Below are 23,022 nucleotides of genomic sequence, written 5' to 3'. Positions count from 1 at the left end.
CAGGGGCGGGAGGATGGAGCCCCAGCGTGCCGGCGCCCAGCCCCTCGTGCGTGCTCGCTGCTGCGGGGCCCTGGGCATGTAAGCGAGGTGAGGGTCTGGCCAGTTGGCCATGGGGCAGAGCAAGGCCCCGGCCCCATCTGCACAGTGCCACTCCACTCACTGCCCCATCTGTGGGGCCCTGGGGACACGCTCCAGCCTTCTGTGGCTCAGTGGCTGTGGGAACACGTGTCCTTTGTGGTACCACAGCTGATGGGAGCAGCCTGCGGGGCTGGGGGAGCAGGAACAGCAAGGGAGGGTGCTATGGCAGGGGTGCACCACAGCAGGGTGCCAGTGCTGGCACAATCCCCGCTTGTTGAGCTGCTGGCGTGGCAGAGGCCGTGGCAGTGCTGCCGGCAGCGGGTGGCAGGCGATGGGGCTGCGCTGCCATGAAGGGCTTTTTGTTTGCTGTCAGTTGCTGTTATAAATCAAGCCAGGCAGGCAAAGCCCGGCCCTGCGCTGCCCCACAGCAGGGAAGCGACCGGTTCCCAGCAGCCCATGGCACAGCCCTGCCATGGCCCAGCCTGTGCCAGCATCACCTTGGCCCTTGGTGTGACATGGGCTGAGGCGCCAGCAGCGGTGCCCATGCCCTGCTGCAGCCAGCACTGTACCCACCGCTGGGGTAGGAGGGTTCTCTCCATGCCCATCCCATATGGTGGCTCCCACAGGCTCCCCTGAGTCCCAGCTCTCTCCCGGCATTCCCAGTGCTGGGAACAAACCCCTTCTCTCTGGTTTTAATTTGGTTTCGGTTCGAGTTGAGCTGAACCCAACATTTTTGTGTGCTTCCGGCACGCTGCAGCTCTGCAGGGGCGGCCGCTGCGCCGTGAAATTGATGTTCTCGTCGCTTCACAGGAATGAACAGCTGCTGGGGGCTGCCGGCCCCCGGCTCCTCCTGGTGCCCCTGCGCCCCGGGGGGGACAGCACCACGGGGTGGGGACCAGCACCCCGAGGTGGCAGCATGGGGTGTTAGGTGCTAATGGGGTACCACAGTACCTATCAGCCCCTGCAGGGAAGCCGTATCATGGTGGAAGCTGCTGGTTTCACATGGACAAGGCTGGGCCCTGGCCCCCTTGGCAGGGCTGTCTGGGGTGAGGGGTGACAGTGATACCCACACCCTGCTCACATGACCTCAGGATCCATGCTGAGCATGGGCAAGGCTGTGTGTGAAACTCATCACGGCCCCAGCAGGTTTTGCTGGAAAGAAGGAAGATGGCGAAGCAGAGGGTGATGGCAGCAAGGGATAGTGACTCTGGGGCCAGATCCAGCCCGTGTACTGTGGGCACCCTCAGTCCCCTCTTGCTGGCAGCAGGATGCTCATGGGAAGGTGTGCCTGGGGACCGTGTTGGTTCTGAGGGCCTGAGGCCAGGCTCCTCCAGTGCCCAGGTGTAGGCCAGTGGGCAGCGGGGCCTGGGCATACTGGGGTCTGCCTGCCCCAGTGCAGGCAGCAGCATGGGGAAAGTGAAGGCAAAGTGTTTATGGGTCGGATTAGGGGCACTCCAACCCTGGCTTGCAGCCTGGCCGTGTTTTTACGATGCTTGGTTATGGGCTCCTAATGAGGGTCACAGCCACTTTATGGCACCAGCAGCGATAACGCTACAACTAATTGCAGCACAATTAGCGAGGGAGCTGATGGGCACCCAGCAACGCCATCACCCAGGCCAGGGCTGCCCGCCGGGTGGGCATTGCTGCCGTGGAGCCCATGGCATCCCCTGGGTGCTCCCTGGGTGCCACGGAGGGAAAAGGGGATGGAAGCGGCTTTGTCCTGATGTGCTGCTCCCGACCTGGGGACCCGACATGTGGGGTCTGCACGGGGGGGTGATGGGGGAGCAGCCCCGGGGGTTTTCAGCCCCCTGCAGTTCCCCACCCGCGGGCAATGCTGAGGAGGCGGGGCCGTGCCGGGGGGTGCGCAGAGGCCGCTCTCGGTGCTGGCAGGGACCGGGGGGTGCCCGGTGCCGCCCCCCCCATCCCGGCGCTGGGTCGGCTCGCGAAGGAGCCGGCAGAGCGGGGCCGGCGGCAGCAGCCGCGGCTCGGGACCGGTGCCCCCCCCCCCCGCTCCCTCTCCCCCCACCCCTCCAGCGCTCCGGGCGGGGCTGCTGTAACCCGAGCCCGCCCCTACAAAGTGCCCGCGCCCGGCGCAGCGGCGGCACAACGGGGCCGGAGCGAGCCCGGAGCCCGCAGCAGCGGCAGCAGCAGCAGCGGCAGCAGCAGCAGCAGCAGCAGCAGCAGCAGCAGCAGCAGCAGCGGCAGCAGCAGCAGCAGCAGCAGCAGCAGCAGCAGCAGCCCCGAGCCCTGCCCGCCATGGGGCCGCGGTGTGGGGCACGGTGGCGCTGAGCCCGCCGGCCCCCGGACTTTGCCCGGGCCCTCCCCGCGCTGCGCGGCGGCTCCGCCGAGGGATCCGTCACTGCCGGTAACGCCGCGACCCTCGCCCTCGGGACACTCCTCCCCGCATCCCGCACTGGGACCCCTCTCCCCGGCCCCCACCCCGCGCCCGCCTCACCTCTGGCCAGGAGTTGGTTCCTTACCCCCAGCCGGGACCCTTCCACCCGGAGCCGTCGCGGGGGTTGGTGCTGGTAGGGATCTGTCTCCCCGTGCCCACGGTCCCCCGTGCTCTGCTCCCCCTCCGTCGCCGTGCCCCGGGGACCCCGCCCCACAGTGCCCCGAGACCAGCTCCCTGCTCCCCGCCGCCGGGTCCCTGCTCTCCCGGCTCCGCTCACCCGGGTCCCGCCTGTCCCGCAGGGTGGGAGCCGCCGCGCCGGAGGGGCCTGGAAGATGCGGCCCCTCTCGCAGGTCCTGGTGGGGCTGCTGCTGGCGGCTGCTGCTCGGGGCAGGGCGATGGAGCCAGGTACGGCTGCGAAACGGGAACGGGGTTTGGGACGCTGCAGGGGGGTTTTGCTTTCTGGATGCTGTCCCCGGCTGGGCAGCGAGCCCTTGGGGGTGCTGGTGCAAGCGCCATGGCTCCGACTGCTTGGCTGATCTGGCGGGAGCTGGAGGCATCCATCCGGCTGGGGTCCGGCACGGGGGGTCCGCATCTCCATCACCGGGAGAGGAGGTGTGGAGGCTGGCAGGGGCAGGGTGGCTCTGAACAGGCTGTGGCTGCGCTGCGGGGGCTCAGCTCGCTCCGTGGACCCGCAGCAGAGCAGGATGGTGTGAACGCTGTGGGCTGTGGCGGTTGTGCATGGCGTGGTGGAGAGTGCAAATGTCTTGGATGGTCCCTGCCTCTCGGTGGTGGATACAGGAGGATATGTCCCAGGGCACCAAAGGGCCAGCTATGCCACATCCCACCTGTAATGGCCATGCGGAGGGCTGGGGATACACGTGTATGCCCCCAGACCCCTGCATGCAGCAGCTGGACTGTGTTGGGTATTGCTGTTCTGGTGGTTGGGTCGTTTCTGCCCTCCATGTGCATGCTGCTGGGGCTGGCCATCACCAGGCAGGACACCACGTTCAAGCCTCAGCATTACCGGGCCCAACCAGGCGGGGAAGGGGGGGATCCCATCCGTGCCTGGGGCATGTGAAGTTCCAGTGGTGGCTGGCCGGGTTTGGTGCCCTCGGGTGAGGCAGGATGGGCTCGAACACCCTTGCACTGCTGGGAGTGGCCCCTGCAGAAGGACGGTGGCATGTGTGGCCTTGGACCGGGACTTGCCGCTGGGGAAGCCATGTCCCTGCGCCCCAGGGCAGAGTCCAGCCCTCGGCTCCCTCCAGCTGGGCATGGGCTCTGTTGTACCATGTGTTCTCCACACTGGGATGGGGTCCTGCTAGGGAGGGGTGCTCACCGGGGTGGGCACTCACGGCGTCTCTGCAGAGCTATTTGAGAGCCCGTTGCTGGAGTCAGAAGAGGAACATCTCCTGCTGGACCCGGGCAATGTGTTGAAGCTGTACTGTGATGCCAACCAGAGCAGTGCCAGTGTGGTCTGGTACAAGGAGTCCCGGCCACTCACCTCGGGAGGCCGCATCCGTCTCCAGCAGAGCCTGCTGGAGATCTTGGAGGTTTCCTACGAGGACTCAGGGCTCTATGTATGCCGGGCACGGGGGACAGGAGAGATCCTGCGCAACTTCACCATCTCCGTAGTGGGTAGGAGCCTCGGCAGCGCCCAGCTCCCCTCAGGGCAGCGGCAGCCACTGCCCACCCAGCCCTGCAGGCAGGGTTGTCCCTCCCAACCCATTTTCCTTTGCAGACTCCCTGGCGTCAGGTGATGATGATGAAGATAGTGATGGGGATGGTCCTCACAGAGATGGAAAGGAGGAGCCCGTCTATGTGCACAGAGGTCAGTGCCACCCCAGGAAAGATCAGCAGTTGGGGCACTGCTGTCTCCTGCTCACAGCGTGAGCAGCTGGGAGCAGCTCTGGCAGCCTCCATGCTGCCCCTTGACCCCCTCCTGATGTACCTCCCATGTCCCCCCAGCTCCTTACTGGACTCACCCACACCGGATGGACAAGAAACTGTACGCGGTGCCTGCAGGGAACACTGTGAAGTTTCGATGCCCGGCCTCGGGCAGCCCCAGCCCCAGCATCCGCTGGTTCAAGAATGGCCGCGAGTTCCGGGGGGAGCACCGCATTGGGGGCATCCGGGTAAGGGACAGGTCCCACCTCTGCAGCCTCCCCTCCTGGACCTGACTCCCCCATCACATCTCCCACCTTACCTCCCCCCTCTGCAGCTCCGGCACCAGCACTGGAGCCTGGTGATGGAGAGCGTGGTGCCCTCTGACCGCGGCAACTACACTTGCCTGGTGGAGAACAGGTTTGGCAGCATCCACTACAGCTACCTCCTGGACGTGCTGGGTGAGTGCTCCTCACTGTGGTGCTTGTTCTGGCTCCCTGCTTCCCCCATGCCTGTCAGAGGGGTTGGGATCATGGGAAAGGGGGCAGAGGAGCCTCTCTACTGGCATCCCTTGTACCCAACAGACATGGGGATGGGGACCAGGCTTTGGTCTGCATGGGTCTGCTTTGGGGCTGGGGAAGGGCTCTCTGCGGCTTCATTGTGGGTTTAGAGAGAGGGAGAAAGGAGCCCTTCTCTGGGCCACTGTGTTGGTGATGCTGCTCTGCTTTGTGCACAGAGAGGTCCCCGCACAGGCCCATCTTGCAGGCTGGGCTGCCCGCCAACACCACAGCTCTGGTGGGCAGCGATGTGGAGTTCTTCTGCAAGGTCTATAGTGATGCCCAGCCTCACATCCAGTGGCTGAAGCACATTGAGGTGAATGGCAGCAGCTACGGTCCTGACGGGGTCCCCTATGTGCAAGTGCTCAAGGTAACAAGGGCTGGAAGCACCCAGGTCCCAGATACCCACCCTAAAGTGGTGATGGGGCTGCACAGAGCCCCTGTGGAGGAGGGATGCTGACCATCCATCCCTCTCCCTGTCAGACAGCAGACATCAACAGCTCCGAGGTGGAGGTGCTGTACCTGCGCAATGTCTCTGTGGAGGATGCTGGCGAGTACACCTGCCTGGCAGGGAACTCCATTGGCCTCTCCTACCAGTCTGCCTGGCTCACTGTGCTGCCAGGTAGGGGTGAGGGTTCTGGTGTGGGAGCTGAGACCCCTGGTACACAGAACTGTGGCTCAGTTCGACTGATTCACAACCTCCAGAAGAGGAGCTGGTGCGGGAAGCTGAAGCCCCTGAGACCAAATACACGGACATCATCATCTACACCTCGGGCTCGCTGGCCGTGGCCATGGCTATCATCATCGTAGTGCTGTGCCGGATGCAGACTCAGTCAAGCAAGCAGCCCCTGGAGCCCATGGCAGTCCATAAGCTCTCCAAATTCCCACTCATCCGACAGGTTGGTGCTGAGCTGGAGCCCTGAGGGGGGGGACCTTGGCGACTGACTGGTTTCACTGTGTGGCACCTTATCTTGCTGCCAGCCGCAGGGCTGCTTCCTTATTGCTTCCTGCAGCTCCCTTGCCCCATGGCTCCAGGTGAGGGTCTCTGGAGCTGAGGTCCCTTGGGCTCTCTTTGCAGTTCTCCCTGGACTCCAGCTCCTCTGGGAAGTCCAGTACATCCCTGATGCGCGTCACCCGCCTCTCCTCCAGCTGTGCCCCGATGCTGGCTGGGGTCATGGAGCTGGACCTGCCCCTCGATGCCAAGTGGGAGTTCCCCCGAGACAAGTACGGTGCTGTGTGGGGGCAGGTTTGGGGCTGGGGCTGGGGACGGCAGCACATGGGTGATGGACGGTGAGGTTTCTGGCCATCTCTGGGCACCTCAGCACCACTGTACCCTGGTGTGCTGGGATCCAGCTTGGATGGAGAGGTGCAGCCCTGTGGGGAAGCAGAGCCATCCCTGTGGTCCCTCATGGTTCTGCCTGTCCCTGCCAGGCTGGTGCTGGGCAAGCCCCTGGGTGAAGGCTGCTTTGGCCAGGTGGTGCGGGCAGAGGCCTACGGCATCGACAGAGACCGGCCAGACAGAGCTGTTACCGTGGCTGTCAAAATGCTGAAAGGTAACAGCTCCTCGTCCAGTGTCCCAGGCAGGGAGGGGCAGCAGTGCCAGGCTGTGGTGCCACCCTGCTGGCATGGTGACACAGCCCTTCTTCCCCAGACAATGCCACTGACAAGGACCTGGCTGATCTCATATCTGAGATGGAGATGATGAAGCTCATGGACAAGCACAAGAACATCATCAACCTCCTGGGAGTTTGCACACAGGATGGTGAGGGGGCTCTGCAGGCAGGGCTCAGGCAGGGCATAGAAATGGAGCGGGGAATGGGGGCTGTTGGGTTCAGTAGCAGGCAGGATGCTGTGGTGGGACAGGGCAGGGGGTGAATGGAGTGGACACCCTTGCAGGTCCTCTGTACGTGATTGTGGAGTTTGCTGCCAAGGGCAACCTGCGCGAGTACCTCCGTGCCCGCCGCCCCCCAATGCCTGACTACACTTTTGACATGGCTGTGATGCCCGAGGAGCAGCTCTCCTTCAAGGACCTGGTCTCGTGTGTCTACCAGGTTGCCCGTGGCATGGAGTACCTGGAGTCCAAACGGGTAGGACTGGCACGGGGACTGCTTGTGCTCAGCACAGCCTTGGGGAGCCATGGTAGTGATGGAGAACCTGTGTATCCCTGCTGAACCCACTGTCCCCATGGAGAAGGAGCCCAGCCCCTTCCCCTGGGTTGCCCAGAACCTCCCAGCTACATCCAGCAAAGCTGTGGGCAGTTAACTGCAAAAATGTGGGGCTTAAAGCCTGACCCACCTTCTGGGTGGCACGGAGCTGGAGCCACCATCTCACCCCCTCTGTGGGTGATGTTCTCCCTGGCAGTGCATCCACCGAGACCTGGCTGCCCGCAACGTGCTGGTCACAGCAGAGAGCGTGATGAAAATCGCTGACTTTGGCTTAGCCAGGGATGTCCACGACATTGACTACTACAAGAAAACCAGTAATGTGAGTGGGGGCTCTGAGTGAGGGGTGAGGGATACAGGGACCTCCAGTCAGGGCTGAGCAGGGGGTTTGCTCTCATAGGGTCGCCTGCCAGTGAAGTGGATGGCACCCGAGGCCCTGTTTGACCGTGTCTACACCCACCAAAGCGATGTGTGAGTCCTGGGGCTGAGGGTGCTATTGGGTGTGGGGTGGAGATGCTGCCTGTGGGGGTCAGAGCAGCACTGTGGGGTTGTGCAAGTACTGGAGGGTCCCCATGAGTGGTTCAGGGGTACTCCATGAGCACAGCAATCATGGGGCACATCCTCACCAGGGCTGATGCCATCTTCTCTCTTCCTTGCTCTCATGCAGGGTGCAGGAGGGTGAGCTGGGATCAGAGAAGTCCTAGGATGTGACTGACCCCACTTTGCCATGTGTGATTCCAGGTGGTCCTTTGGGATCTTGATGTGGGAGATCTTCACGCTGGGGGGCTCCCCCTACCCTGGCATCCCTGTTGAGGAGCTCTTCAAGCTGCTGAAGGAGGGGCACCGCATGGACCGGCCATCCAACTGCACCCACGAGCTGTGAGTGCCACCCAGGCAGGGGGGGCAGGGGCTGCAGTGAGACCCTGCTAACGTGCCCTCACCCCGCAGGTACATGCTGATGCGGGAGTGCTGGCACGCCGTGCCCTCGCAGCGCCCCACCTTCAAGCAGCTCGTGGAGGGGCTGGACAAGATCCTGGCAGCCGTTTCGGAGGAGGTGAGTGCCTGGGGGTGTCGTGGGCAGCATGGGCACTGACAGCACCGGTGCTGATGCTACTGTCTCTCCCTGCAGTACCTGGATCTCTCCATGCCCTTTGAGCAGTACTCACCCTCCTGCGAGGACACCGCCAGCTCCTGCTCCTCTGATGACTCTGTCTTCACTCACGACCCACTGCCACTGGCTCCACGCCTCTTCTCCTACCCCAGCGTGAGGACTTAAGGGTGGGCAGGGAAGGGTGATGCTGAGGCTGCCTGTCGTGGTTTAAACCAAGTCCCTCGCAGGGAGCGGGGCCAGGTTCCCACAGGCTCCCTGCTTTGTCAGGTGTGAGCAATGGGCAGGTAAGCCCCCAAGCTGCAGCACCAGGGCATGTTGTCCTACTGTCTGGGCTCCATTTCAGCACCAAGCCCTCAGTCCTGGCTGAGACCTGCCTGGCATTGCAGGGCAGTGGGAGCCAGAGCCTCTGCAGGGTGGGCACTGCCTGGGATGCCCATGGCATCACCCAGGGAGTTGGGCTTTGGCTTCAGTGGAAGTGTCTGTGGGCCGGAGCCCGCTGCCTGCCGGGCTCCTGCTGCGTCTGTACATAGCCACAGAGATGAATATTTATGTACGTGAAATACTGACCTGATAAATTATTTTTGTTGAATAGACCCCGGTGCAGTTTCTGGGCTGCTCCTGGGGCTGAAGGACTCAGCTGAGCTTGGAACGGTGGGACGGGGGCTCAGGGCCCTGTGGGTGCTGCTGGGGGACGAAGAGGCAGTGCCACAGGTGCAGGAAGCAATGTCCCTGCTCCCACTCACTCCGGCACAAAGCACCCTCGCATCTGTTCCCCATTAGCTGCTGCTGTGCTAAGCCACCGTGAACTGCGCTACCACCATCGCCCTGAAACCGATCCCACAACTGCCGCGGGCTCCCAGGCTGGGAAAGCGCTCTGGGGCCCAGCCCCGTGCCTGGGGAACCCCGCACCCCCCTGCATGCACCAGCCCCAGGGCTCCAGATAGGAGTGAGTTATGGTGCGTGGCCTCCCTGGAGTCCTGCACCCCTGGGAACACGAGCTGAGGGGCTGCAGCCCCAGGCCCTGCTCTCTGGTGCCTGCTTTGTGCATCCCCCTCAGCCGCGGTGCCCAGAGCGCTGGCAGGGAGGGCTGCAGCTGTCTCACCCCCTCCTGCCAGCCTGCTCCGGGTCTAGGGTTTCATCTAGGGCCAGGCTTTGCCGGCCGTTAGCTCCAGGATCTTGTTTCCTCCTCCAGCTCCCAGCTGCACTCACAGCACCCCCAGCCTAAAGCTGGCTCTGCAGCATGACTTGCCCCAAGCTGGCCCGAGAGGAGGGGGGTGGCAGGAGCTGTGGGGCAGGATTGGGGCCGAGGACAGCTGGAAGGGGGTCCCTCGGTCCTGCCCACTGCTGTGATGGCGCTGGGGTCTGGGCTTTCAGGATGCTGCTTGTGGTTGCCCTTGTGCAGGGCTTGGTTCAGCCATGGGTGCAGCACCTCGCATGTGCTGGGGAGCCTGGCAGTTCTTAGAGCTGTCCTGGGGTCCCCTCCTTGTCACAGCCCCTTGCAGGGCTGCTTTAGGGACCCCAACCCCTGTGGCATGCTTGCAGCCTGCATCCCCAGCCCTGCTCTCTCCTGGGATGAGCCCCAGCTCCAGCACAGCAGGCAGAGGCAGAAGTGAAACCTGCCTTGCCCGGGAAGGATCCCAGCTGTCCGCTAATGTGCCAGAACCAATGCATTTTGCACAGCCCCTGAATGGGGCATTCACACGGTGGAGGGCAAACTGCCCAGCCTGCCCACAGGCCAGCACCAGGGGTGGACACAAATGGGTGCACGGGGAGGGGGCTCAGTTTGCCCCCACCTCATTCCAAGCTGGGGTCTGCAGGCTTGGGGCAGTGTGGGTGCCTGGCAGTGCCCCGTGCTGGGCAAGGTTTGCACTGCTCTTGCTTGCTGGGTGTTGCCCTTTCCCTGGAAAACGGGGCCAGAGCTGATTTCAAAGGGTAAGGCCGAGGTGAGTTCATCAATCCTTTGTGCCAGGTGGAGGATACAAGGGGACATGGTAAATGGGGATGTGCCACCCACTGCCATGGCCTTGCTGCTTCTCTGCTCACTTGTTGAGCATGGCATGGGTGCAGGCAGTGCCTTGTTGCCCCAGCCCATCCCACAGCAGCTCAGCCCAGAGATGCTTTTGGGGTCCTGATGGTGCCCAGCACTGTGCCCACCCAGGCACCAGGAGCTGTTCATCAACCCATCCCCAGGCACCAGTGCATCCCGCATTGCTGCAGCAGCGGTTGCTGAGGGGCTGTGGGCACAGGGCGGCCAGGGCCAGGGCAAGGAGGCAGCCCAGGGCGTCCCGCAGCCCCACGACAACTGGAGGTGGTTTTTATTGTTTAACATTCCTGGTATTTTCTGTCAGGGCTGAACCAATTGTCCTTAATCCGCCAGGCTCTGCTGGCCAAACAAGTGTGGCTGAGCCACCAGCATCCTGTCCGCACAAACAGGCCCCTTTTGTGAGGGGGATTTAGTGTGTAGGCCAGTAAATCCCGCTGGTTTCCTGAGGCAGCGTTCCCACACACCACTGCCACTACACTCCCCCCACAGTTCCCCACCACCACCACTGCCAGCCCCCGTGCCCTGGCATCACTCCTGGCCTGGCCATGCCCACAGCACCCTGCTGCCCCTGCACCCTGCCTGCCCCAGCCCTGGGGGGCTGTGTGTCTTCCCTATGGGATGTGGGGTGTTAGTGGGGCTGGGAATTTCCCAGCTACCCCCCTATACAGCAGCAGAATGCTGCGGTCCCTGTGGGATGCTGTCATTCCTGGGAGGATGCTGTGGTCCTGAGGGAGATGCTGAGTCCTGGGGGAGATGCTATAGTCCTTGGGGGGATGCTGAGTCCTGATGGATATGGCTCTGATCCTGAGTGGAATGCTGAGCCCAGAGGGAGACAGCACCCGAGGGGTGGCAGGAAACCGGATTGTTCCTCATTCCAGCCCCGGGATGTGGCTCCGAGCCCCTGGCCTGGAGATGCCTTCACTTAACGACTCTGTTGGGGGTGGGGGGAGCTGCTGTTGTCTTTCTCCCCAAAACAAAGGCGAGGGGATTTTATCTCCGGGGAGAATCTGGCTTTTGTGAGATGCAGAAAGCCTCTGCCGCGGGCAGGTAGGGATGAGGCTGGGGGGTTTGAAAAGCAACAGATTCCTGACCTGGCACTGCCCCTCTGCCTGCTCCTGCCCGCCCTACCCACTGCTCTGTGTCCCTGTGCCCAAAGTACACCACTGGTGCCCATGCAACAGATGAGAGAAAGGACCCCATGGGTCAGCAGGCATGGAAAGGGGGCCGGTGGGTGCCCACACTTGGGGGCAACCTGTGCTGCTTCCCAGGCAGTGGCTGGGGCAGGGGCCGCCCTCTCCCACCAAATCCCAATGCCAGCAGTTCCTGCATCCCTGGACACCGCACACCCAGGCACCAACATCCAACACACCTCCATGTCTGCACAAACACCCCCATCCATGTACAAGCCCCTGTGCACACTCTCCCATGCCCATAAATGCACATGCCAGCATATTGGACTGGGTTGGGTTGAAAGTGACCTCAAAGGTCATCCAGTTCTAGCCCCTCTGCCACGGGCAGGGACACCTTCCACTAGAGCAGGTTGCTCCAAGCCCGTGTCCAACCTGGCCTTGAACACTGCCAGGGATGGGGCAGCCTCAGCACCCTCACAGGGAAGAATTTCTTCTTAATGATGACCTAAATCTTCTCTCTCCCAGTTTAAAGCCATTCCTCCTTGTCCTATCACTACTTGCCCTTGTAAAATGTCCCTTTCCAGGTTTCTTGTTGGCCCCTTCAGGAACGTGGAGCTGCCCTAAGGTCCTTGCGGAGCTTTCTCTTCCCCAGGCTGCACCAGCCCAGCTCTCACGGCAGCGGCGGCGGGGGAAGCAGGGCTGCGAGCCCCATCTCCTGGCCAGCGGCAGCAGCTCTGCTCAGACGCGCTGCAATGGGACCGGCGGCCCCCCCACCCCGTGGAGGCTTGAGCTGGTGACAGTGTCCTGCGCGGCGGCCCAGCCCTGGCTGGGACTGTGCTGGAGCGCTGACAGACTGGGCTTGGTAACGGTGTGCGGCACGGGGATGTATCCTGGCTCTGCTCCCCACTCATCAACCTCAACGATGGAGCTGGGAGCGGAGCAGTGTGTGCAGAGGATCCAGACTGCAGGGCTGCACCATGTCCTGGTGTGGATCCTGCTTGTACCCACTTCGGGTGATAGGAACCAGCATAGGAAGGGCACCCAATGAGCACAGGAGCCTGGTGAGCCTGGATTTACCTTGAGTGGATGGAGCAAAGCCCAGCAAAGGCTCGGCCTCGTGGCGCAGGGCTGGGGCCCTGTAACCCCCTCAGCTGGAGATGGGGGCTGCCATGTGTTTGAAGGCTGGGAGCAGGGAAGGGTCTGAGAGCAGCTCCAGCACACAGCTGGGCACCCTGGACCTCGATCCCTCGGGGACTATCCCTATGCCGCACATGCCTGCGGCAGGGACAGGTCTCCAGCTGACCACAGCTCAGTGATGGCTCTTCCATGCAGGGCAGAGGAGCTCAGCAGTGAAGGTTCCTGCCCCAGCAGCTTGTGGCGGAGGTCCTGCCTCTCACCCACTTCCCGTGTGTATTGTGGGGCTGCCCCTCCAAGGTTCGGGGGGGCTATGGGAGGAGCAGGGCACGGAGGTTTCATGGTGGAGGATCTGGGAAGCCAGGCACATCGGCCCAGCTGTGAAAAACTCAGGGCTGCCTCTGCCGGCAGATGCCGACAGCTCTTCCTGCCTGCACAGACGGTGCTGCCGGCACAGAGCCGGGCTAAGCCCCGCGGTTCCATCCCCAGTGGTTTCAAGCCCCGCAAGCCGCTTCCTGGGGGAAAGGGGCCTCGGCGAGCCCTCGGGCAGGATGTTCTCCTCTCCTCCTCTGCTTCCTTCCTCTCCGCGGCCGGGGCAGCCCCCCCCTGCCCGCCCCGGCTTTTTAACCCTTTCATCCACGCTCCGGCTGTGCTCCAGTGCCAAGGCAACGGCTTCCGCCCGCTCCCCTGTGCTTTGTGCGGGGTCCCCGGCCTGGCGCTGCCCCCGGCTCCCCTCCGCCGCCATCCTCCCGCAGCGCCGAGCACCTGCCGAGGGCCGCCCGCAGTGAGGGCCGCCTGCCCACGGCCCCGTGCGCAGCAGCTCCCCCTGCGCTGGACTCTGGGCTCCCCCATTGAACTGGGGAGACCGAGCGGGAGAGCCCGCTGCGGGGCCGCGCTCCCTGTGCCTCGCTGCGGGGCCGCGCTCCCTCTGCCTCGCTACGGGGCCGCGCTCCCTCTGCCTCGCTACGGGGCCGCGCTCGCTCCCTGTGCCTCGCTGCGGGGCCTCGCTCCCTGTGCCTCGCTGCGGGGCCGCACTCGCTCCCTGTGCCTCGCTGCGGCGGTGGCGAGCGGCCGTGGTGGGAGCCGGGGCTGTGCATCGGCTGCTGTGCGCCCGGCGGGGAACGAGGGGCCCGGGGCCGGGCTGTTCGCAGCGACCGGGGCCTCCAGAGGGAGCCCGCAGCACCGCGCGGCTCCGCGGTGACCCCGTCCAGCTCCGCAGGCCCCGCCGCGCTCTGAGGCCGGACCGGGCCGGGGGGCTCGGCTACCGCGGCCGGGGGTGGTTCGCAGGCAGCACCGGGCAGCGGGTCCCTCACAGTGAGGACACCCCCAGAGCCGCACACAAAGCGCTGCGCCATGGCGGCAGGGCCGGCCCATGCTGCCGCAGTGCCGCACATCCGGGTGGGAGCGTAGCCGGGATGCCATTCGCTTGCTCCTGGCCGGAAGGGCCCTTCCTGCTGGTGCTGGCCATGGCGCGGGGAGGGAGGCCAGGGGAGAAGGGGAGTGCATCTGAGGGCACCATCTGAGGGCACACAGCCACCATCATCCTGCTCCTCCCTGCACCAGTAACTGTGGGTGGTGGGGAGCTGTGATGGAATCAGCACTGGGCACCACTGAGGCACTGCTGGCAGGGATATGGACATGTCTGGGGCTGTCTGAGCCACCCAGTCACCACAGCCCGAGCGGTACAACCCTGCCCACCGGTGCCTGTGGGTCTGTGCTGTGCCATGGGTCCAGGAGCGGAGGGCTTAGCCTCTGGGGGAGGACATGTAGGGAGCACCAGGCCCAGGTCAGGATGTGCCCTGCTGCTGGCCCTGGCTCTCCTCACTCAGCCAGCACCAGAGGGGGACACATGAACATGGTGAGGACAGCAGTGACGGTCAGACCCAGGATGCAGCTCCACTGCTCTGAGACAGTCCTGAGCCTCTCGGCAGGGCAGTCCTGACTCACTGGGTCTGGGGTGCCAGGCTGTGGGGAGGCAGCACACCATGGGGTGCTCCGGCCCTGTGCACAGCCCTGCCCACCCCCAGGGGAGTTATAAATAAACTATTAGCTTTATTTTGGGAACGTGGCGGAAACGTGCGTGGCAGGTTGCTCCGGAGAGAACGGGGGAAAGTTGGCTGCCGGGCCCTGGCCTGGGTGTGCCGGGGTGCGGCTGCTGGAGCTGGAGTACATCCCAGAGAGACGGGCTGTGCCCAAGGTTTTACCTGCTTAGGCATAAACAGTGGGACCCCGGCCATAGCAGGCATGGGGAATAAGGCTGCATGGATGCTAGGCCTTGGTGTGGAGCTTGTGCAGCACTTGGCACAGAGCCATTGCAATTCCGTGTCGCTGCAGCGCATGGGCACTGGGCAAGATGGCCCATGGTGGGTTGGGTACCACTGGTTGAGGTCTGGGCTGGGACCCTGGAGGTAGAAAAGTGTAATGAGCAAAACCTCTGACCATGGAGCTTCACGTTGCATCACGCCATGTTCTGAGACTGAGCATGGCAGTGTCTGTGGGGTGGCGGAATGCAGTGGAGAGACAATGGGGTTGTGGACTTTGGTATAGCCCCTCTGGGGCACATGCTGGTGGAGAATGGCTGCTCCATGGCCAGTTGCAGGTAGGGCAGGTACAAAGGGAGAAGCCGGAAGCCCTAGGAGGAGCTGCCAATGTGTGCAGTCAAGGCACAGGCAGGGCACGGGGATGCCCGCGGGTCGGATCCTTCAGGCCCGCTGGGATGCCAACCCGCAAGCACTCCAGAACGGTGTTTTTGGGGCGGAAGGCAGCACCCGTCCGGGCTGCGAGTGCCGGGCAGCAGGTGCTGCCGCCCGCAGTGTGCTCAGAGGCTGACCGGGGCCCCTGCCCGGCGTGGGGAAGGCGGTGGCAGCACGGTCAGGGGCTCCCGCACGTCCCGATCGTGGTGTTAGTGGGGGGGAACAAAGAGCAGCGGCGGGCGGGGGGATCGGGTCCGCCCGGGCAGCGCAGCGCCGAGCCGAGCCCCGCGGCTGCACCCAGCTCCCCGCCCGGCACCCCGGGGGGCAGCCGGGCCCTGCCCTGCCCCCCGCGCAGCCCGGGCAGCACCGCCCCGGTGCCACATCCCTGCGCTGCCCCGGCCGCTGCCCCCCGCCCGGCCGCCCCCGCCCCGTGCCTGCCCAGCCGTGCCGGTGCGGCGGCGGCGTGGTGCGGCGCCCGGACCCGCGCGGCTGGCGGCGGAGACCCCGGCCCCCATCTGGAGGTAGCGACGGAGCCGCCGCCGCGGGGCCGCCGGCCAGCCGAGGAAGAGACGGTGGGCGCCGATGGCGGCCCGGCCCGGCGGAGCGGGCGGGCGCGGGGCCGGCGGCGCGCCGCTCGGCGGAGGGAGAGAGGGCGGGAGCGCGGCGCTCGCTGTCCGGGAGCGGCGGAGCCCCGGCGAGGACAAACCAGGCCGCGGGCACCCGGGCGCCGCTTCCCGGCGGGCGAGGCTCGGCAACAGCACGGCCCGGCACAGCGGGCCCCGCGGTGGGCGACGGCCCGACCCGCGGGTGGGCGGCGGGGGGAGAGCGGCCGGGGCGCCGGGCCCGGCGGACAATGGCAGGGGGTAACCCGAGCCCGGCGGGGGAGGGCGGCGGCCCGCGACCCCCGCCCCGATAGCTGCCCGCTGCGACAGGGACCGGGAGCGAGGCAACACCGGCGGTCCGTGCCGCTGGGCAGCAGCCGCCCCGTGCCCCGCCGGGGCGCAGGGCCTGGCGACTCCATTTTGTTGGCGCTCGCAGGCCCGCGGCCTGTCTACCGGCCCCGCGGCCGACCGGGAGGGGAAACGGAGGGGGGGGAGGGCAGCGGCCCGCGGGGCACCGGGGCCCGCAGGTGAGGCACTGCCCGTCCGTCCCGTCCCGGAGGCCCGGTGCCTCCACCAGTGCTTGAGATGGGGGTAACGGGCCCGAGGGTGCGGGGCCGGGTGTGCCGCCATGTGCGCGAGGCCGAGCCGGTGTGTCCGGTGCGCAGGGGGGAGCGGGCCCGGCGGGGCACACCGGGGGGGGGGCAGCACTGAGTGTGTGTACCCCGGGGTGGTGGCGGGTGCGGGGGGGGAGTAAGGGGGGACGCCCGTGGATGGGGGGGGGGAAGTAAGGGGATGGGGGGAGCTCGCGCGGGCGCGCGCTGATTGGCCACCGCCGAACCCCAAGAGCGGGCGTGGGGGGGCGCGCGCAAGCGCGGGTCGCGCGCGCCGGCGGGATGGCGGCGTCGGGCGCGCGCATGCGGGGGAGGGAGGAGGAGGGAGGCGGCGGAGCGGCGCTGGCGGGGCCTGGCCCGGCCGGGTCGGCGCGTCTCCTTCTCGGCCCGCACCGCGGGCAGGCGGCGAGCCGGCCGCGGCGGCCGCAGGTGAGCGGCAGCTGCCAGGGAGAGGCGGCCGGGCCAGAAGCCAGCCGGAGTCGTGTCGTGCCTGTGCCGGGCGGAGGGCCGAGGCCTGTGGCCTAGCGCTGAGGCGACGGCGTCGGCCCGCGAGGGGCCGGCGGAGCGCAGAGGGCCCCCGGGCGCGGCTGCCATTTTGCGGCAGTGGCGGCAGTGCTGACCCCATTGTGCTGTGCCCGCAGGTGGATGCCCTCGGCCCGGCATGGAGCAGGCCTGCGAAGTGAGCCGCCGCAGCTGCCTCGTCCCCTTCGGCACCTCGCTGGCGGCAGCCGAGGCCAAGGGCGGCCCCGAGCCGCCCGCCATGCAGCTGGCGGCCGCCAAGCCCGTGTACGGCCAAGATCCCTCGTCCTGCTACATCCCTCTGCGCCGGCTGCAGGACCTGGCCTCCATGATCAACGCCGAGTACCTCGGCGGCGCTGCCGACGGTGCTGAGGCCCTGCCCGACCCCGGCTCGCCACCACCCCGCCTCCCCGCTGCGCAGGACCCGGCGGCCGGCGTCGACGGACCCGGACCTGCGGCCGAGGCGCCCCGCGGGGCCTTCGCCTTCCCTCTGCTCCTGCGGGACGACGGCGGAGAGGAGGCGGAGGAGGAGGACCCTGAGACGCCGGAGGAGGAGGACGAAGACGACGACGACGACGAGGACTACGACGAAGAAGAGGAGGTGGACGCGGAGGAGGAGGAGGCGGCCGAGCCCGTCTCCCGGAGCCGAGGCCGCTCCGGGCCGCAGCAGGGCCCCGGAAGCCCTCCGCCGCCACTCTTGCAGCCGGTCGAGCTGGTGCCGATTACGGTGCCGGACGGCGGCCCCGGGGAGAAGCCGGAGTCTTCCGCCGCGGCCCTTCAGCTCGTAAGTACCGGCGGGGGGAAGGGGGCGCCGGGCGGGGGGCCGTGGCCGCTGCCATTTTGCGGCGGAGGCCGGCGAGGCGCGGTGCGGCAGGGCCGGGCCGGGCGCCCTCGCAGCCGGCACCCTCGAGCGCGGGGCAGCCATCTTGCCGAGGGGACCCTGCCGAGGCGCCGTGGCCGCAGCCCTGCGGGGCCAGCGGGGCAGCTGTCAGCGGGCCCTGCCCAGCACCTTCCGCGGCCTCTTTTCCCCTCAGGAATAAGAGCCATCATCACCGCGCCGCACAGCAGCGGATCGCCGCCAAGTTCCGTCGAGTTTTTCCCCCATTACAAGGTTTTTTTTCCTTTCCTTTGCTCGCACTGCAGATAAGCAGGGCAGGAGCAGCGCTTTCCCTCTCCTGCCCGCTCCGCTGTGCCGCTGTCAGACGGCTCTTTGTCTGGCCTGGCTGGAGGTACCCAAGCTGTGAGGCTTCGGCGGTGGCCAGGGAGGGGCCGTGTCACGGCCTGACAGACCACGGCCGGGAAACCCTCCTGCTAGTTTGGCTTCTGTTTTTTCCCTCTCTTCTCTAGGCTCACAAATTCCTTTAGTTTGTTTTCTGATATGCTTAATAAGAAGCAAAACTGGTTGAACTTTTGGAGTTCTGAGGTAGCTGCATTCAACTTTGTTGTAAAATGCGGTTTTGAACGGAAGTATTATTTCTGGGTCGTTTTCAGAGTTATTATTTGCAGATACGTATGTATATTTCTTGCAGCTTTTAAGTGTCTTTTTGGGTTTTTTTTGTTATTAGTTGTGTATGTATTTCTTAGCTATGTTTTGGCACATTTAAGGTTCCTTACTGGAGGATGCTCTGGGTGTTAAGCATTACTTAATACAGGGTGTGAAAATCAACACATGTGACAGCACTGACACCAAAACCATCTTGCTCCCTTTAATTTCAGTAGAGCTGCTGATGCTGGACAGATGCTTACTAGTGCCTGCAGCACTTGTGGAGGAATATTTGCTTTCACCTGGGTGTGTTTGGGAACATGCAGTGTTCCTGCTGTGTGCTCTGGAGGAGGGGAGCACTTGTCACAGGGAAGGGGAGATTTCAGGAAGGTGCTGACAGCGGCTTAATTTGTGAGGCTCAGCTCTGGCTTGTGGATCTTCTTGAATGTTCCTTGGGAAGAATCATTCTTGTGGATACTCAGTTTTGAGTAGGGGTAAGAGGCTGCTGTTGGGCTGAGGTTTGTGCACACACTTAGCTTTGTTTTGCAGAGCAGAGCGGGGATCTTTCAGCAGACATGTGCTCAGTGATGCGGTTGTGGGAGGGTCTCACTTTGTAAACAGAAGCGAGCAGAGGTACTTTCACAACACTTGCCTTTGCTATCAGTGGCTTTACAACGTGCTTCACAGAACTGCAGCTTGTACGGTGACAAAACTGTCTTAGTGATTGAGCCTCTTATTTGAATATGCATCAAGGGATTGACTTTTCCATAAAACCGCCTTCCTGTGTGCTGTAGTACATTAGTGTCGCTGAATTGTGATGGTGACTTAAAAGCATAGCTGTATTCAGAAGAAAATACAAAGAACAGCGTTTTTTTTAGGCAGCCTAGTGCCCTTCTCAAGTGTTGAATTCTTCCTTTAGTAAGTGCTGGTTGTCTGAGTGGTCCTTCGTTTTAGCCCTCTGCTTGTGGGATGGGAAGAGAAAGGGATTTTTCTCTCTGCCAAGTTACCAGTGTGACATTTAAGTCTTTTAATTGTTGAACATGACACAGAAACTGGAAATAACCAGGTTCACTCCTGAGATCCCCTATGGATATCAGCATTTAATTCCAGCCTCATTTGTGTTTGGGTAACTGGAACCAACTTTGAGAGCCTGCTAAAACTTAAGAGAACATCCTGAAACAAGAACCACAAGCCCCTGGGTGTTCTGCACTGATGTATTTAGGGTGGTTTGTCACAGCTGGGCTACTGTTACAGGTAATCACCTTTATCAGCGTGATGATGGGGCTCCTCCACCTTACAGAGAGACTTTCTCAGTCTTTATTCTTGAAGCTTAGCTGCTGCTCAAACTTTTCTGCATGGACCTCTCTGTCTGCCCCTTGCAGGCTTTGAATTTTTCACTAGGTCATTGTGAATTGGCTTTGAAAATGCTGATTTCTAACACGTCAGGAGGGCTTCCATCTGAAGGGCTATCTTTTGGGTTTAGTCCTTAGTGGGATGCAAAGTTCAGCATTTAAGTAGTGCCTCTGGGTGGCAGGTATTGTTTTGCATGGGGATTTGTCAATAGTCCTTGGCATCCTGTACTCAAATGTTGCCCCAAACGGGGAAGAGGTTGCTCAGACAACATTCAGTTGTAAAGAGTGATGTGCATATTCTGAAGTGAAGCTATATTAAGTGTCAAGTTAATCTTGACAAGTTAATCTTAAGTTGATTGAAGCTCCCTATGCTCCCAGCAGCCACTGACAGATTTTGTGTTGGAGAGAAGAAACTTACAGCAGTGGTTCTTGGGTCTTGTTTCTGCTCCAGAAGTGATGGTGCAGCAACTGCTGGCAGCTGCTAGCTTACTTCCTTGTGCATGTGTTTTGGGTTATTGCCATTTAAATTGAAACAGGAGGCTGTTTTTTAATCTCTCTGTTTTTTACCATCTTGACATGAGCTTCTCTTTAGTGCTTTCCTGGCCTTTATGAGTTAAAGAAGTCCTGGGCAGCATTATGTGGAGTTAAGAGGGAGAACTGGGCCCAGTCTCCAGCACTGGGGAGGGTAGGTGCAGCCACATAGGGTCTGAGTGACATAGGTCTTGCTTGAACTGAGTTGCTGTGTAGTGGGAGGTGGATGTGTCTCTGACAGAATGTACATGATGAAATTTTGCTTTTTTAATGTAATTTTTTGGTGCTTTATTATTTGACTTCTGCTTTGTCAGTTTGTTGGTTTTTAATTGCTACCCACAAAGCATGTTAGAGTCATTTGGCTTGCAAAGTTGAACACTCAGAATCGGAGAGTTGTTGGATTCAAGTACCTCTGTGCCACTCTTAGTGCGTGCATGTTCTGCAGTGTATGATCCCAGTTAAACGTTCATAAGCTGTTTTTTCCATGGGATGCTGATGGATTCAGGCTGCAGGATGTGCAGAGCTTGCATGTGGCACTCGCTCAATGTTGCTTTTCATTCTTCTCATACTGTTTCCTTGTCCAGCTCCACACTGTCGGAGTGTGATATTCAAGTAATGGCAGTGATGAAATGAGGTACAGGGAAATCCAGAACCACATCTTTCATCACTAAGGATGGCTGCTACCAGTGGCTGGATGTAAGGAATGAGTAAGGCATATGTGTAGGGCTACTGGAAGGTTTTTACTTTACCAGAAGCACACCGTATGCAACGTGTTAAAAGCATTGAAGGCCAGCAAAGTCCTCTCTTTAAGCGTACAATTAAGCCATGATGAACTTGAGTTCCTTCGCAGTCTGCAGCTGTGGAGAGAATACTCTCTTTATAAAGAGTATGTGTCCCTCTGTGAGAGTTACTCAGGCTCTGTTTATCAACTGAGATGTGTAGTGCCATTTCTCTCTTTGCTAAAAATAAAATGAAGGAACCAGTGCCACGTGATGTGTGCTACTCCTGCAAGCGGTTCTGAAAGAGTCTCCTACTACAGACTGATTCGAGGTGTAACTAACTACTGATAATATTATATCCCTGAGACACAATAGGCATGGCAGTGGTTTGTTTGAGAATGGAACATAAATTTCCTTGGTCAGTTGACATCTTCCTGGTGCAGAGATCAATCCCATTTGGCTGTCTACACTTCTGTGGACATGGTCTCCCTCTCTGTGCACCTGGTGAGAACAGGCTCTAGGAGCACTGCTGTCCCTGTGTGTCCCATCTTGCAAACACCTCTCTTTGCCACAGATACATGCTGTGAGCACAGAGCTGGATCTCCCCCGGCTGTGGCTGCTGGCATCCACTGGGCCCCTCTAATGAAGCGCATTCATGTCTCATACAGCTCTAAACTTACTCAAAAAGGACTTCAGCTGGGGTGGAGGTCCAGAAGAATGGATATTTCCATGGTTATGGCACTGTCTGGGCTGTTACTGCTCAACCATAAGTTTTTGAGGTCCTTAATGAGTTTGTGGTGCTTTCTTGCTTTGATGGCACTGCACTGCCTCTTCCTTGCAGTGGTGGTGGTGTGAGCAGTGGGTGTTAAGATGCTGTCACAGCAGGACAATGTTCCCTAGGTGAAAGGAGGAGCAGCTGCCTTTGAGTGACAGCAGGGTTTTTTTGCACAGAGTAGGATCTGGAGCTCTCCTGCACAGCAGACTGGATCCTGGAAGTATTTATTCTAGCATTTGGCTGTAATTGTTCTTCTTTCCTTCTTTCATTTCTGTTTGTTCTCTAATCTTGTATTGCTGATTAGGTGCAAAATGCCTGTTCCCGTAGGTGATGTTAGAGAAAATAAGGTGGTTTCTCTAGTAAATATGGATGTTCTGGCTATGTGTCATGTGCTGTGAAATGTGAATGATCGATCACAGTTCATATGGGACTGTGCAGCTCTCCAAAGCTGAACATTGTCTGTGTGCAAATAGCAAAACCAGAGTTGTTTCCTTGCTGATTGGACAGCCCTGAAGGTGAGGTTTTGCTGACTATAATGGCAGAAACGTCTATGTTTTTCTGCTGTCTATATTTAAAACTTAGTTTTAAAGTTGGAATAATAAAGGCTCTGTTTAAGCAATGTCTTGGTTAACATACTGTCCGCAGTCATAAATATTTTAAGTCTCCAGTGAAGACTGTTAGAGTAGTATAGACTTCGCTCAGCTGTTCAGCAGCGAAGTTGTGCTCTGTAGTGTGATGTGCTTAGTACATTGCCTGCTACTCTTGCTGGAAGAAAACAGCTGTCAGTAGCAAGAAAATCAGCTTTTATAGGTGCTTTTTTAGGATGCATGCTGCCTCTCGGGGCCTGCTACCTCTGCTGTCTCTGGATCAACTTGCTGGTTACAAGTTCATCTCCCAGAACTTGGACCATTTTTTCCTCTAACAAATCTTACCTTGTTGAGTGTGTGGTGATTCTGGTTCTGCCCTTACAGCTTCTTCTCAGCAGTTGTGGCTCAGTTTGATGCTGGAGCAGTGATGATTAGCTTCAGTGCAACATCCTGGTGCTTTACATGACATGGATTTGTTGATGGCCTCTTGCAGTATAGCAACTTCTCCTTGCACCTCACTGCACCTTGTTTCCACAAGTGGGTTTGAACTGTGATGTGTAACCATTATTAAGTTGGTTTTCTGTTTGTTTTCCTTAATTCATGTTAACAAATCTGGAGGTTGCTGCAGAGGGGTCAACTCTGACTGTTAAGAGAGTAC

General features: G+C 61.3%; 2 protein-coding genes across 5 annotated transcripts in view; both read left to right on the top strand.

The window, feature by feature from the left end:
- Positions 1–2,324: 2,324 nt before the first annotated feature.
- Positions 2,325–8,777, top strand: FGFR4 (fibroblast growth factor receptor 4). 2 transcript variants are annotated; one of them, XM_034067034.1, is made up of 18 exons: positions 2,325–2,443; positions 2,773–2,878; positions 3,839–4,108; positions 4,212–4,301; positions 4,439–4,605; positions 4,692–4,815; positions 5,091–5,281; positions 5,395–5,533; positions 5,617–5,810; positions 5,990–6,135; positions 6,343–6,464; positions 6,563–6,673; positions 6,808–6,998; positions 7,273–7,395; positions 7,474–7,544; positions 7,815–7,952; positions 8,022–8,127; positions 8,203–8,777. In XM_034067034.1, exons 2-18 carry the CDS (start codon positions 2,806–2,808, stop codon positions 8,347–8,349), a joined length of 2,403 nt encoding a protein of 800 aa, XP_033922925.1. In that variant the 5' UTR covers positions 2,325–2,443; positions 2,773–2,805; the 3' UTR covers positions 8,350–8,777. The 2 variants fall into 2 exon arrangements, with proteins under 2 accessions (XP_033922925.1, XP_033922926.1); XM_034067035.1 differs by lacking the exon at positions 3,839–4,108.
- Positions 8,778–16,750: 7,973 nt separating this feature from the next.
- Positions 16,751–23,022, top strand: part of NSD1 (nuclear receptor binding SET domain protein 1) — a 62,080-nt gene continuing 55,808 nt past the window's right edge. The window contains exons 1-2 of one of the 3 annotated variants that reach the window (XM_034066888.1): positions 16,751–16,827; positions 17,040–17,701. In XM_034066888.1, coding sequence (XP_033922779.1) covers positions 17,060–17,701 — 642 coding nt within the window. In that variant the 5' untranslated portion in view covers positions 16,751–16,827; positions 17,040–17,059. Of the gene's footprint in view, positions 16,828–16,916; positions 17,702–23,022 lie in introns of those variants that run through there. The other 2 variants (XM_034066889.1, XM_034066890.1) reach the window with 2 other exon arrangements.

This window comes from Melopsittacus undulatus, chromosome 10 (assembly GCF_012275295.1).
Source record: "Melopsittacus undulatus isolate bMelUnd1 chromosome 10, bMelUnd1.mat.Z, whole genome shotgun sequence".
In the NCBI taxonomy this organism is placed as follows: Eukaryota; Metazoa; Chordata; class Aves; order Psittaciformes; family Psittaculidae; genus Melopsittacus; species Melopsittacus undulatus.
Note: the sequence above shows the minus strand (reverse complement) of the source record. Positions and strands in the feature narration are given on the sequence as shown.